This window comes from Carassius carassius, chromosome 32 (genome assembly GCF_963082965.1).
Source record: "Carassius carassius chromosome 32, fCarCar2.1, whole genome shotgun sequence".
NCBI lineage: Eukaryota > Metazoa > Chordata > Actinopteri > Cypriniformes > Cyprinidae > Carassius > Carassius carassius.
In genome coordinates this window covers 19,605,646-19,621,922 of record NC_081786.1, presented here as the reverse complement: position 1 = coordinate 19,621,922, position 16,277 = coordinate 19,605,646, and the positions used below count along the sequence as shown (strand labels likewise).

Sequence of the window (16,277 nt, the reverse complement as noted above, 5' to 3'; positions counted from 1 at the left end):
ATTTTCGGGTGAACTATCCCTTTAATGCCGACACATTCTAGTCAATGTTGGCATTCTGTGTCAAGTAATTTTGTACAATGACTTCTAAACCATGTAATTGGACACTGTTCAAGGCAATTTCTTGTTGCAATAAAATGAAAAGAGCTCAAATTCAATATTTATTTTGTTAAGTAGCGGTGTAATAAGTGGGATAATGTACAGTCATCTAGTCATTATAGAGTCCTGATCGCCTAATCCAGGGGTGTCAAATTCAGTTCCTGGAGTGCCTCTGTCCTGCAGAGTTTAGGTCTCACCCTAATTTAACACACCTGAACCATAGTAATCAGGGTCTTCAAACTCACTACAAACTTCCAGGCAAGTGTGTTGGAGTGAAATAGGGCTGTCACAATTCCTCAATTTAATTTGAGTACTCAGTTTTTAAAAATTGCATTTTGCCATTGTCGAGTAAACGGCAAAGTGGCACATTCCACGGACGAGAATCTGACAAGATGCATTATAAGACCGTTTACCAAGGCTGCATGATAAATAATAAGCATTTAAAAATTATAATAAAGCATAATGCTACTGTGAATTCACAAATGCTATGATTCAATTAAATATATCTGCTTTATTAACATGCGTGTAGGTTACATAAGTGCATGTCAGAGTGGTTCAGTTAGCAGTAAATGCTGCTCCACACAAACTGTAATAATTTACATGCGTGGAGCATCTCAAACTCCATTTCTGCATACTGCTGTGAGTTTGAGTTTACTATAACGTTCATCTGGGATTGCAATGTGCACAAGATTCAGTTAGATCAGAATCAGAATCAGATTTGTAAGGATAATCATTTATAAACTTACGCATACACTGGAGAATACATTACTTTCTCAATATGATAACTGTCAATCACAATTAAAAATAAAAGTTTAAACCCTTGCTCTGAGATTTGATGTACACGTATTCAAGAAACTGTCATAAAGAAACTGAAAGATTAAGTGGATCATTGAATTAAATGTTGTGAGTGGCACCCTCTGCAGGCATTTGTTATAATGCGTAATGTACGTTAGCTGGTTTCTAATACATTATGCATTTTAACAGTTTTGTTCAAGAAAACCATATGATTACTTGCTTTTGATACTTTTTTTGAACTAATTATTATTGCCTCATTGCTATTATACAGTAGTCAACATTTGAAGTGGATAAAAAAGTTCAAAGTTTTCCTAAGACAAGAACTCATTTTGCTTTTAGGTTTAAGGACAACTTTGATTTAAATAGTTGATCCACTTCAAATGTTGACTAGTGTATATACATTTGAAGTAATTTTAAAGGCTATTGTTCGCTTAGGGCTAATTTTTTACTACAAAAAAATGAAATACAGTAATCCGATTACACGATTAATCGTCAGAATAATCGACTAAATACTTGATTACTAAAATAATTGTTAGTGACAGCCCTAGAGAGAAACTGATATTAGCTCTCCAAGAGCAGGATTGGACACCCCTGGTCTAATCTGATTGGCTGCGCAGCATTCCATACACAGTTTAAATCTGTGTGTTGCTTGGTGACATGCAAAGCTTGATGCTTTGGCTTCTTTTGAAACTACTTTGGTAAATTGGTAGATAAAATCATTTATAGCCCATAATGACTGGCTTCATCCCTTAAATCATCCTTCATGTATTATACCTTGTCTACAGGTGTAAAAAAAAAATGATATAATCCCCTCTTTACGGTGTAGTTTATATGCATTAAAACAATATGAGTATCCATATTGACTGATCGGTGGCAGTTTCATGCAGAAACAGTAAGAATATCAGGCAGTCTTATCCCTTTCTTGATTGCTCCTCACAAATAAAAACAAACATAATTGGACGAGTACTGTACATAATGTGCAGTTTATCAAAGTAATAGGTATGTTTAACCACACACATCTGGACTTCAACACTGCTTGGCTTCTCATGAGCAGGAACTGGCTATGAAAAAACTACCAATGTGTCTTAGTGTCAAAGGTGGATCAGAACCAGGTTTAAATGGCTCTGTCATCCAAGAGTGAAGCCATCATCACTCCATATTAACTGAAGACTATTTGCTCTATCCTAATGTGTAATGGCAATGATTGGCAATCCAGTAACCATGAAGACCGCAGTGAATGGAGGGAAGAGCTTGGCACAAAACATGATGCAGGTGAAGGCCTCTCTTCAGCTGTCACCGTCATGATGGCCGCTTGGTCTTGCTGCCACTGAAGAAGTTAGGAGGTGTTCCCCACCATGCCCTGTACACCAACAGCAGACCCATGAGCAGGGCCCAGGTACGTACGGGAGAGAGGAAGAATGCCAGCAGCCCGTAGGTCTCCAGCAGGAAGTAGCAAGAATAAGCCTGCCAAATCATGAGGACCAGCATGCCTATGTGCATGGCCAGATTCCTCCAGCGGCTGCCTGGCCGGCAGAAATGCGAGCGGAAGCTGGTACCGCGAGACCTGTGGTGAAGACTCCAGCAGAGGTAATAAGTGAGAGGCATATTGAAGAAGAGCACCTGTGAATGACAGACGGCATGTTAGGACCCGGTCGTTACGATAAGTATGATCTGCACCTACTGTAGGTCTTGAATTACCTGTGTGACTCCCACGACATAGGAAAGACTGCCTTGAAGGAAATGGCCATCCACAAACACGCCAAAAGCAAAGCAGGCTCCATTGTGTCCATCAATGACTTCGCCAATGAACCATGGACCTGAAAAACCAGAAGATAAAATGCTCTGTTCTTTCTTCACAGTAATTGCAAGGACATGTTGTGACCAAGTTCATCCTGAAAAATCTTCACTAAGAAGGGCTACACAATTTCATAATTTCCCTTGATATTGTAATCATGATTATTCATTTCGCAGTGTAACCTTATGAGGATCCAAACAAGTGACACCTTAAAAATTCTGTTTCTGTCAGCGTCAACATTTACTCACCCTCATGTCATTCCAAACCTGTATGACTTTCTTTATTTTGTGGAGATATTTTGAAGAAAAACACATTTGTATTTTTTGTTCATACGATGAAAGTCAATGGGGCTCAATAATCTTTTATTTTTTCAGTTTAATCTATCTTTGTGTTCCACAGAACAACTTGTTATAATAAATATAATTTAGAATGTGACAACATGAGGATGAGTAAATTTTCAGCTAAATTTTCATTTGGGTGAACGATCCCTCTAAATCAATATAGAGTTGAATGTAAATTCCTACTAGGCTTGGGCTGTCAGGATTCCTCGATTCAAGTGCTCAATTTAAAAAAATTCCTTGACTGCATTTTGCCCGTGCCTACTAACCGGCAAAATACCGGAAGTGGCAAATTCCCCAGAGGTGAATCCATAAATGCATTATTAGACCATTTTCCAAGACTCCATGATATATTAAACCCATTTAAAAATCATAATAAAGCATAATGTTATTGTGAAAGTGTCAAACACTGTGATTTAATTAAATAACTGTGATTTAATTAAATGTATTTGATGCAGGTTTAATATACGTGCTTTAATTATTTACAAGCGTGTACTGCAGGTCGAGTTCATATGTCTCGGAGTGGCTCGGTTCACAGTAAATGCTGCTCAACACAAACTGTTATCATTTACATGTGGGGAGCGTCTCAGACTCCGTCTCTGCATATTGTTTTGTTATAACGTTCATCTGGGAACGTAATGTGCACCATTTCCTCAGATTTATAAGGTAAATCATTTATAAACCTATGCAAGTACAAGAGAATACATCAATATCTTTCCCAATATGCTAACTGTCAATTGCGATTACAAAATAAAACATTTCCGGCCAAATATTAAAGATAAGGTGGACACTTGAATTAAATATTAGTCAACATTAAAGTGTAAAAACAATCGTCAGGCCGTTGGTGCTCTCTGTGGTCATTTTTTATAATGCTTAATGTACGTTAGCTCTTGTTTATAATACATTATGCATTTTGTTCAATAAAACCATATGATTACTTGATTTTATATTTTATTTGAACTAAATATTATTGCCTCATTGCAATTATATATGTATTTTAGGAAATTTTAAAAGCTATTGTTAACTTAAGTCTATTTTTATTACTACTAAAAAAATTCTAATGATTATCCGATTATGTCAAAATAATTGACAGATTACTCGATTACCAAAATAATCGTTAGTAACAGCCCTACTCCAGACTCTTCTATGGATTTTGTACATGAAAATTTGTATTTGTTTATCTAGATCTTTTCATAACTAGGGATGGGTACCGAGAACCGGTATTTTTTTGGACCGGTGCGTAATTAGGACGATACCAAAGTACTGATAAGCTTCAGTACAAACGAGACTGTTATTGATACTTGCGTTGTTTTATCTCTGTATACTTCAATGTTAACAACGAATTAGAAGCTGCTGCCTGTCATTTCCCTTCACTGAAATATGTGGCCGAGGTTTGCTCGACGTGCGCGTGATATCCATGCGCATGTGCTATGTGTGTGTGTACAGTCAGTCATCACGGCAAGAGTGAAACGTTCAAGAGTATGGGCTATCGTTACAAAACTAAGCGACACCAGTGTCAGATGCGATCAGATATGAGCCACGGCACTTATTTGCAATCACAAAAGTACATGATTTGCATGTGCTTTAAGGCCATGCCGATGAAACGTGTTATTCAAGTGCTGTTCTAACATGTGCTTTTTCAGAATGCGTCCACCCGAAGCGTCCATACACTAAAATGCCAGTCAAACAGCACCCGATTATTAAGTTATATTAGTTATCATCTGATTGTGCTAATACTGTCAAAAACTAATAAGGTTTACATATAAACACAGTTAATGAATTATGTATAAAGTGAAAGTAAATAGGCAAGAGAGAAATGGTGCGTGCATCTCTTAAAAGGACAGTACTAAATATAATGCAGCCTGTCATTTAAGGGATAGTTCACCCAAAAATTGTAATTCTGTCATTATTTACTCAGTCATGTTGTACAAAACATGTATTAATTTGTATTTATTCTTGTGCTGAACACAAAATAATATATTTTGAAGAATATGGGTAAGCAAACAGTTGCTCTTGACTGACTAACATTAATACAGTTAATAAAGTTCAGCAGTAATAAAATAACTAGAAGTTTTCATCAAGTTAATATCTTTGCACCAAATATTTGCACCAAATAGTATCGATATCAGTATCGATAAGTATCGGTATCGGTAAAATGTAAACAACACCCATCCCTATTCATAACAGTCATAGGCTCATCAAAGGCATATAAAAAAAGAAAAAAAACACCTGTTTTGTGGACCGAACATGAGGATTAAAACTCGTTGATTTAGACTGGTTGAGGATATTGATTAGTATATAGACTATTTTAACATTCCTGATTAACCATTGCTCTCATGTCTGTTATTGGTTACAAATCTCAAAAAGAAAAAGCTGTAAATATGCATATTTTGCTGCAACAGAAGTTGACTTGTATTGAATACTGCAGTTGGCACTTTCACTATTTTATTTGAATTTTATTTTTAGTTTCTAATTTTATTAGATTACCTATGTAGCCTTAAGGTCAAGGGTTGGTTATGAGCATTCATAAAAACTAAAAGGCAATTATCTATAATATAATAATTGTGTCATTATCACTCATTCTCTCTTTTTGAAAAATACTAGCTGTATAAAAAAATATTACAGGCCTTCTGCAGAGGCAGTTTACGTCATTATGTTCCATCAATTTGTGAAACTAATGTCAGGCGGTGACTTACCTAATGCTGTACACAGGTTGAACAGCAACAGAGAATAGAAGAACGTGTTGCTTTTACTGACAAGATGCACAGATGTCCACGCTTGAGAGGACAATCCTGATGGATTATAAGAGTATATAGTGTTAAGTGTCAATTATGCTCATGAAGACCATTTATATTCAGTTATAATGACAGGACAACAGAAATACCTCTTATAGAAGATACAGGCATAAATCTGAAGAGCACAAGCCCAGCAAGGTTTAGTAAAACTATGCCCACAAAGGCAATCCGTGCCTGTGAAAACACACAGTCATTGACATGCATATAATATTCATTAACAGCAAACTATTAACTATAAACTTTTGATGTACTTTTGTGATAAATGTGTTTTATGCAGAGTATTTACTGTTGAATCCTTATCCCTGACACACTATACAAATCCACTATAATATAATTAATTATGCCATGTTTAAAGCTATGATAATTTTTAAAGGGATAGTTCACCCAAAAATGAAAATGCCATTATTCACAAAAAACAAAGCTCTTACAGGTTTGGAATGACATGCGGGTGAGTCATTAATGACAGAATTTTCATTTTATCCCTTTTTATCTCATTTTATCCCTTTTTATCTCATTTCATTTTATCTCCATCCCTAACTGAAGAATAGAGTAAACAGCCATTTCAATATTTATTGAGATCAATTTTTCTTCACCACACGATGACTTGGTTTCATTTTTGTACCAGTATGTAGTGGTCTGTGAGGAGGATGAAGGACTGCATGAAGCCAAAGCTAGGAGTGAGGCCTTCCTCCAGTGTGAATTGCTGCTCTCGCACTTTTGAGCGTCCTGCAGAGTCCTGGGACACGGAGCCAGAGAACAAATGAGAAAAGCTCACACTGTACCATTTTCTTACAGTAACAATACAGCCATTTCTTTATATTCAAATAAACAATTGCTAGGCAGTTGCTAAGGTTTTCATGGCATGTTGTTCTCCTGTGTTTTCTTGTTGGTTGCTGAAGTCCATTGTAATGAATCAACCTTCATATTCATCCGGAAGAAGGAGGCGGGAACCGGCGGACAATCAAAAACATTTTAATAACAAAATAAACACAAAACAGCGCACCAGCCCCTCACGGACGACTGGTGCGCATAAAATAAAAACCAAAACACAACTAAAAGCCCAGGCCTGGTCCTCTCTCGTCCTTCACTGTCGTCGCTCCAGTTTTATATCCTTCCATCTCCTCCATGGGCCTCGAGACCGGTGGGACGAACAGGTGTAGTTCATCTCCAATCACTCCCCCGGCCTCGCTCCCATGTCCCTCGGCCCCGCCCCACTCGTCACATACCCCCATCGCCCCTCGCAGGCCGGGGGGTACTCCCGAGACTGCGCTCTACTCCCCCCCCCCCCTCCCTCCGGGGGGGCCGCTCCCGGGGACCTGCGGGAACCTGGGGGTAGGACAGGCGAGGCGAGAGAAAAGGAGATGGAAGGAGGAGCGACAGAGACGAGAGAGGGGAGAGAGGAAAAAAAAAAAAAAAAAAAAAATTCCGGTTCCCAGACGCACCGCTGCTCGGCCCTCCACCAGCTGGGTGATCTCCTCCGCGGTGCCTGGCGGTGGCACTGGACGGCCCTCGGCGGACGGCACGACACTCCTCCGCCGCCCGGTGGACGGCGACGGCTCCTCCGGTTTTGGGCAGCCGGCAGGAGTCCCCCGTTCCCTGCTCCTCCCCGTTCCGGCGGAGGCAGCAGGCTCCGGCCACCTGGCGAACGGCGCCGACTCCTCCGCTCCCTCACGGACGGCAGCCGTCTCTCCACATCGTGGGCGGCCGGTAGCGAGCTCGCCCGTCCCCGGCAACTCGCTCCAGTCCACCGCCTCGAGCGTCCATGGCGGCACACTCCTCGCCAGCTCGATGGCACCGCGGATTCACCACAGCGGCGAGGGATCTTCAGCAGCGCGTCCCTCCTTCTCCCGGGCTTCGGCACCACTGTAATGAATCAACCTTCATATTCATCCGGAAGAAGGAGGCGGGAACCGGCGGACAATCAACAGAAAACTTTAATGATCAAAATAAACACAAAGCAGCGCATCAGCCCCTCACGGACGACTGATGCGCGCAAAATAAAACCAAAACACAACTAAAATCCCAGGCCTGGTCCTCTCTCGTCCTTCACTGTCGTCGCTCCAGTTTTATATCCTTCCATCTCCTCCATGGGCCTCGAGACCGGTGGGACGAACAGGTGTAGTTCATCTCCAATCACTCCCCCGGCCTCGCTCCCATGTCCCTCGGCCCCGCCCCACTCGTCACATCCATCTCTATAATATTCTGGTCTCCAGATATTACTCTTATAAAGTCTACAGGACAGGGGTTTGTTCAAATCATTACCTACCTTCACTTTAACTCTGATCGTGTGCAGTCCAGTAGTATATAGCGTTGGGTCCCATTGCAGCACGTATAAAGGACCCCCTGCGCTAAACGCTTTCCCCAGTGAAACTCCATCCACATTCACATGCACAGCTGTGATTGGAGATTCAGAGAAAGCCAGGAGCCTGTAGAAGTGACACACGGCACATTGAGCAATTAGTGCAATCTCAAACTATGACATTTCTTCGTAGGACAGAACAAGACAAGCATGCAGAGAATAGACATAAACGTGAGGTTTGGATGAGAGACGATAATGTTTCTGAGCGCTTGGAGTTTCAAGAGGACACACAGAGAGACACCTGATGTGCGTGGACCTGCGGATACGACCCAGAGGCTCCACTCCTGGGTGCAGGTACTGGGCGTCTTTGGGATTGGTGATGAGCACAGCTGGCCAGTCCTCAAACGTCATGTCAGTGAAACTAAGCAGGTCATGGTCGAAAGCCAATATCCTGTACCTGAACCAAGGGAGAAACTTTGTGTCAGTGCAAGGTAAGCTATGTCTTCCTCGTATATCAGCTGTTGTTCTTGTATTTGTTATCATAGTCAGCTATGTTCATCATGCAGCATTCCCTTGAGCGTGGGAACCTACCTGCGGTTGTCCATCCAGTCTCCCAGCTCTAACTCCAGCGTGCCTCCTTGATGTCGACTGTGCAGTACCTGCATGAAGCCTCCTAGTGTATGTAGGTGCCCACACAAATACGCCACGGCTGTACTGTAAAAAAAACAATGGATCAAATTTGAGACTCAGCAGAATATGATGAATGTTATAAGACTGAATCGAATGCCGCTTGTTAGCTCTTTAGCATTATTCCCTACAAGTGTTTAACAGCACTGAATATTACAGCATTTCAGACCAGAATTCATGTTCTAGGGTTCAGATGTAGGTCAGATGGCACGGTCTCAGATCAGATTTAGAATGACATTTGAAAAGTCGCAGCCTCAGATGGCACAGTCACAGGCCACTTACAGGTCACTAACGGATTCTGATTCATATTGCACACAAAATTTGTAAGCACTTTTGCAACATAGAGGGATTTAGTTTTTTTAAATCAAGATATTTTTAAATAAAGAAACGAGTGGCTACAAGGTTTAAATAAACACTGGAAAGTTTAACAGGTTAATAAAAAGAAATATTTGAAAAAATAAAAATTAATAAATTAATTAAAAAGTGTATGTATAAATATATGTATGTATATTAGTGCTGTCAAACGCATTCAAACTAAAAGTTTTTGTTTGCATAATATGTGTGTGTACTGTATTTATTTATTATGTACCTATAAATATACACACATACAGTATATATTTTGAAAATATTTACATGTACCGTATATACATTTATATATTTATATTTTATATTATATAAAAATATATTGAATATATAGACATAACATATTTGTGTGTATGTGTGTATTTATATATACAAAATATATACACAGTGCCTGCCCATATATTATGTAAACAAAAACTTTAAGATGCGATATTAATAATTTGACAGCACTAATACTAATATATATATATATATATATATACACACACATATACACACACACACACACTCTGATTTTTTGAGTTATGTATTTGAAATAATTGGTATTATTACTTTTGTACAGACAGAAACAAAAGTCCATATGGTCTTTATATAAAGTTTATAAGTCAATCATTGTTTTTCTTGTGTTTCCATTACAATATTTTTAGAGACTTGATGCTGTAAGTAACAATATTTAATTCTATTAATCTACACCACCAATCAAAAATTGTATATTATTGTATTATAATTTTTATATGGACTAAACCTCACAAACTCTAAAAACATTTTAAGTTGTTTTCTAATGTTTTCAGTAGAGTAATATATAGATATTTTGCACTGTTATTTAATTTTTTTTTTTTTGTTCATGCTGGTCCTTTATTGTAATGTAATCTCATCTCAGATAAATCAACACTTAACAGAACAGTTACTGGTCACTTTATATGCTGGTCACATGCTCTCTTCCTGGCTAAGTGGGCCATTATTGGCGGTCAGTAGGGAAAAATATCAGATTGGTTGACAGTGTCAACGCAAGATTTTTCCAAACCTCATGAGCTCTCGGATTCCTGGGAAGGGGGAGATGACAGTGGATGTGGTATAATGTCCAAACCAGATGGAGTTGTTACTGCTCAGACTCTCCTCTCTAAAGGTCGCCAACATGTCCATCTGAGTCTACGGGGAACATCACATTTCAGCCACAGGGAAGAGTTGTCATCACATTTACAGAAGCAAAGCTAAAATAATCTCTTATACCTGATTGATAATTCCATAGAAGTTATAGGGTCGTTTGGGTCCAGGGGTCAGAGTGGCATCGGCACAAATGAAAGAGTAGTTCCCAAAAGGAGTTCTGTGTATGTAGTGGAAGGATCCAACTTTCTGATTGGCAGAGTATTTCCTAAGTATTCAGGAATGGAGAAAAAGAAGACAACATTTCTTCCCAATAAGACCATTAAGTGCGCATTATTGTCGACTTTAATATTGGAACCTTCTTGTAGCTTTATAGTCATTATGTTCTGCATTTGTAATATTTGTACAGACCTGTAATAATTGTTCACGCTCTCCAGTGAAATAATATTAAAGGCATCTGAGGAGACAAGAAGAAAATATAAGGCAAGATTTCCTGGAAATGAAAGAAGAGCACGGACAAAATAACTGGTAATGGAGCTCTTATTACAGGTCTGGCAGTTTTCGTAATGTAACACCAGTTACAGGACCTGTGGGGAAATGGGATAACGGGAATAGAGGAAAAATGATATGCGAGATATGGGAGTTCATTAGAGATGTTCATTAGCCACCACCAAAGTCCATGCATTCTTCATAGCAGGGCTCCAGACTAACTATTTGTACTAGGAGCACTGTAACCCCTGACTGAACATTTTTAGGAGCACAAGCAGAAAATTTAGGGGCACACCTTTAAATCAGCCTGCAACGCAATACTATAACTGTACTGTACTTCATACACAAATAAGTGCAAAATTCAGGATTTCTTGATGATTTGATATTTTAGAACAGTTTATAATTGTGATTTTATCATTTCAAAATACAAATCTGCTGCCACTTACAGGTTATAATGGTGATTGATGTATTTTTTAAATTTTACATTAGTGTTTGTTCACCACAGTATATTTTGGTCATCCCATTAAAAATAACATCGAAATCGGATCACTATGGAGCTTTAAAGTGCTGGAAACAGTTGGATGAAATGCTTGAAAGTCATTGAAAATTTGAACGCATCTCACCAGATCCCGCAGCAATCTTTATTCATCCTGCGGCGAATTCAGACGCTTTTCACTGGATCTCGCAGCGCTGTGCTGTTTGTTTCCGAGGTAAAGCAGTTTTGAGTTTGGACCAGTTTGTTTTCATTGTGGTCCAAGCTGATAAACGCTCTGCGCTTAGCAGCTCAAATGAGTAGCGGGATTTTGTTTCACGCTTTTGTTTCGTTTGCCGTTTGATGTTTCTCATATGGAAGTGTGTCACTGTGGTGGCGGTCACACTACTGCGACCGTTCACAAAATGTAGCCGCACCGGCAGAAAAAAAGGTCCAAAATGCGAGCATTTGGTCACAGTCTAGAGCCCTGCTTAGCTAAATATTAATAATAATAATATCAGATGAAACACAGCTGCTGCACAGATAGATTTATGTAAATTTTATCTGTTCATAGTAAATCTCAATGGTCCAAATCCTTTTCCATTTAACTGGATATTAATTATCAAATGTGTTTTGATTGGCTGCGATTCTGTTGTGCTGCAATGCACTTTGTTTTAGCGTGGATTTATCATTGGAAACTTAAAGTTTCACACCCATCTGGTTGTAAAAAGAGGCTTAAATGGAACTTTAAAAAGTTGAAGTACTAAAATTACAAGAAATAAAAGAATTTAAAGCTAAATAGAAATATATAAATTTTTAAATGACATAAGCACAAACAAAATTACGAAAACATTTGCTAATTCAGCTAATTCAAAATATGTATAAATACTATAACAGTATATATATATGTGTGTGTGTGTGTGTGTGTGTGTGTGTGTATCTATCTATCTATCTATATATATATATATATATATATATATATACAGTACAGACCAAAAGTTTGGACACACCTTCTCATTCAAAGAGTTTTCTTTATTTTCATGACTATGAAAATTGTAGAGTCACACTGAAGGCATCAAGGGCTATTTGACCAAGAAGGAGAGTGATGGGGTGCTGCGCCAGATGACCTGGCCTCCACAGTCACCGGACCTGAACCCAATCGAGATGGTTTAGGGGTGAGCTGGACCGCAGACAGAAGGCAAAAGGGCCAACAAGTGCTAAGCATCTCTCGGGGAACTCCTTCAAGACTGTTGGAAGACCATTTCAGGTGACTACCTCTTGAAGCTCATCAAGAGAATGCCAAGAGTGTGCAAAGCAGTAATCAAAGCAAAAGGTGGCTACTTTGAAGAACCTAGAATATGACATATTTTCAGTTGTTTCACACTTTTTTGTTATGTATATAATTCCATATATAATTCCACATATGTTAATTCATAGTTTTGATGCCTTCAGTGTGAATCTACAATTATCATAGTCATGAAAATAAAGAAAACTCTTTGAATGAGAAGGTGTGTCCAAATTTTTGGTCTGTACTGTGTATATAACTAAAATAACACTGCAGAAATATATTTTGGGGTAAACTATCACTTTAAATAAAGATAGGAATCTGGAGGAGTAATGATAAACAGCCTTGTGATTGCAAAGTTGTTATTAACCACTAAAGTTTGTTCTGAGTCACAACAAGCGGCAATATCCTGTTTAATAGAGTAGGCTTCATTTCAAGTCATTAGTGTGACATAAGAGTGTCCAGCTGTCTTCACTCAATGTCATTTACTTGTTTTACTGCCAACAGACACTGGGACAAAGACAAACAATTATTTGTCCCTGACCAACAGTGACATGCAAAGAGGAAGCTTATTTCTGCTCTTTATTTTAGATCTCCCACCCAAACCTTCAGACACTTTCATAATGATCTCTGGATTTCTGGACAATCTGCTTCTGCTCCAGTTTAAGTTTAAAGGTGGATTTTCATGCTTACTTTTTCTAAAAACCGTTACCTTTCATATGCAAGGTTATTTTTTTTTATCTTTCATATTTTACCTTTTCATCATACAAATTAATAAATATATATATATATATATTTTTAAATAACTACCTTTCTACCCTTTAATAGTTATATTTTACCTCAAATTCGGGTTGGATTGTTTGGGTAAGCCTGTTTGAAAATGATCGATATTTTCTAATCTCCAGCCTTGAAAATCATCCTTTAAAATAATAATAATAATAATAATACTCACCATGGTTTCCTCGAATGTCAATCCATTTAGTTCGTTCCAGCACTCGTGATCTTTTCAGGACATTGTGGTAGGCCTGCCACTCCACTTCATGCTGAAGAGAGCCCATTTTATTCTCAGTCTTTGCATCTGTTAAGTCCCCTGTTAAATAAAGTCAAAATGTGGGTTTATGTTGCATGCATGTATAAAATCTCATTTGACTTCATATACAGTAAGCAATGTATGGCATCTCACCTGTGGCCAGCACGAGGTCAGGTTTGATCACATCAATAGTGTCACTACAGAACTTCTCGAAGTCTGGAATGCGCCTGGGATCGCGGAAACGACTGATATGGATGTCAGAAACCTGCACAGAGGAAGCAGCGTGTTTAGAAATCAGTTAATAATGAGGTTTCACACAAGCATGCTTGTAGTTAATGGTGAGTGCTGGAAATCTCACACATAAAACTCGCCTGTTTATAGAACAAGTGTCACTGGGATATTAGAGGAGACAAGTCTTGGGTGCGAGTCAGCTGAAGGATGCATGTTTTATCATCCAAACTATGACACTGGGGCTTAATGCACACTGTATAATACATATCTGATGTGACAAGCTTTTTGTGTCCAGGATGTCATACTGTACATAGTGTAGACTGAAAATACCAAATAGTCTCAGTATATGTTAATAAAACTGTCCTTTTAGTGTGCGCAAACATTTCTAAGCAGGTGAATTAAAGAATGATGCTATATTATACATATATTATTTTTATGACAAATAATTGTTGTGATGGTTACGTTTGAATGTTTTACAATGTTTTAAATCATAGTTTCTTGTACAGTATAGTGATCGGAAGGGTTATGCACACACACATTAATTAAGTCTTTCATTTTGAAATCTTATAATAAAAATAACTATTCCATGTGTCTTTCCAGGTCAATATGTTTTTACAGACTAATATTTAAAGAACCAATTATTAGCTTTCATCGTTGGCCTTTTCACATATTAGACAGCTTTACAAATGTTTTATATATATATATATATATATATATATATATAAAATAAATATTTTCACTGATCATTTACTAACAGCAGAATAATAAGGTTATTATAAAATAATATATTATATGTACACATTTAACTATAAAATAAATTACATATAACAATTTCTTCTGGCAAAGTATTGTCCCAGGATTTTTTTTAAAAACGGAGTTATTCTATCACAAATAGAAATAATGCATATATATATATAGTTGTTTTTTTTGACCCTATTAAAAAAATGCATTAGTGGGAAAGACCTCTTGTAGGTCTACCCAGTATTTTGTATTAAGAGTTACATATTAATATTTATCAATGAAATCAGCACACTGTCTGTAAACTCTATATGATTTATTACAATAGACTATCAGTGGAAGTGTGTGACGTGTCCTCAAGGGGAAAAAAAAGTCCTTTCAGTTTTTGTAACATATATACATGTCTCGTCGTGACCATAACCAGTTTATCGAGCATTCACGGTTATATAAGTTACTCAATAGAGCTAAACTATACAATGTCACGTTAAAGGTTAGAATATTCTCGCCTAAACATTTCATTGCTTAAATATTTCACACAACAGCCGTCTTTACCGCGCGATGAATTAATTATTATGGCAGAACGCAAAATAAAAGCCGTCCTCAACCAATCACACGATGAGCCCACTGACGGACTAATGACAGTGTGACACATGAGCTCTCTGTCTCTCACCTGCACAAACCAGAACACCCTGTCCCGCTGGCCGCCGGGGTACGGGGGGCCGGTGTCTCTGGACGGGTGTAGACTGCGCTTCGGGTGCCGGGAGCTGTCATAGCTGTCAAACAGCCAGGAAGTGAAGCAGGCGAGCAGCAGCCCAACAATCACCAGAGCCGCGAACAGCCGAAGCATCCTGCCGAGATCACACTGCCTTCACCGAGATCCCGTCAAGCGCTTCTCCTCTTCATGCTGGAGGACACTGATGGGGATTCCGACAGCTCACATCCTGCTCTCGCTTCAGTGACAAGCAAATCAACGCGCTGTAATCGCCAACATCATCCATTAGAAACTTCCGGGTGACAGGATCCTGTCCGGAGAAATAAAACTGAAGGAAGGGGAAACCATAGACATAAGGCCGAAGGGGGCGGAGCTATGCTGCTCGTCTTGGCCCGGAAGTTACGCTTAACCGACTTGAAATGTTACTTTTTTTTTTCATTTACAATATTAAAAATATTATAAATAATTAGTGCTGTCAAACGATTAATCGCATTCAAATTAAAAGTTTTTGTTTACATAATATATGCGTGTGTACTGTGTATATTTATAATTTATAGATAAATAGACACACATGCATGTATATATTTCAGATATATAACAAAATATTGTTTGTATATTAAATAATTTTTTTAATTTGATTTAAATTCATCCTTCTCTGATGTTGTAAATTTTGTTTTGTTGATGGGTAAATATCATATCCATACTTGTAAATGTAAAAAATGTAAAAAATGTGAGTTTTTTAAAATGTTTCATAGCTTCAAATGCTTAAATTTTTTTTATAGAAAATCTGAAAAGTTATGCTTCTCTTTTTCAAAATATCTATTATTGTCATTTTTTTCTTTATAATGTCTTCATCATCTACAACTTTAGTTTCATCCTTGTTTTTTTTCCTCTTTAATGTACACTCTGTGTTGGTCTCAATGGAAGTGTCTTACATTGTTGGTTCCCTGTCTTATGTAGATTAAGCAACAAAAAAAAAAGTTACTGGATGTGGGTGCGTTTATACATTAATATACAGACTACATAAATATACAGAGTACATAAACAT

The 16,277-nt window shown here is 38.0% G+C and overlaps 1 protein-coding gene across 1 annotated transcript; it reads right to left on the bottom strand.

The window, feature by feature from the left end:
* Positions 1 to 2,119: 2,119 nt before the first annotated feature.
* LOC132112930 (transmembrane protein 62-like) lies at positions 2,120 to 15,507 on the bottom strand. The gene is made up of 14 exons (XM_059520692.1): positions 15,188 to 15,507; positions 13,702 to 13,813; positions 13,471 to 13,608; positions 10,684 to 10,729; positions 10,399 to 10,540; positions 10,193 to 10,317; positions 8,710 to 8,832; positions 8,420 to 8,575; positions 8,086 to 8,245; positions 6,442 to 6,555; positions 5,909 to 5,993; positions 5,721 to 5,816; positions 2,590 to 2,708; positions 2,120 to 2,511 (listed from the first exon to the last, which is right to left on the bottom strand). Exons 1-14 carry the CDS (start codon positions 15,362 to 15,364, stop codon positions 2,191 to 2,193), a joined length of 1,914 nt encoding a protein of 637 aa, XP_059376675.1. The 5' UTR covers positions 15,365 to 15,507; the 3' UTR covers positions 2,120 to 2,190.
* Between the last annotated feature and the right edge of the window lie 770 nt (positions 15,508 to 16,277).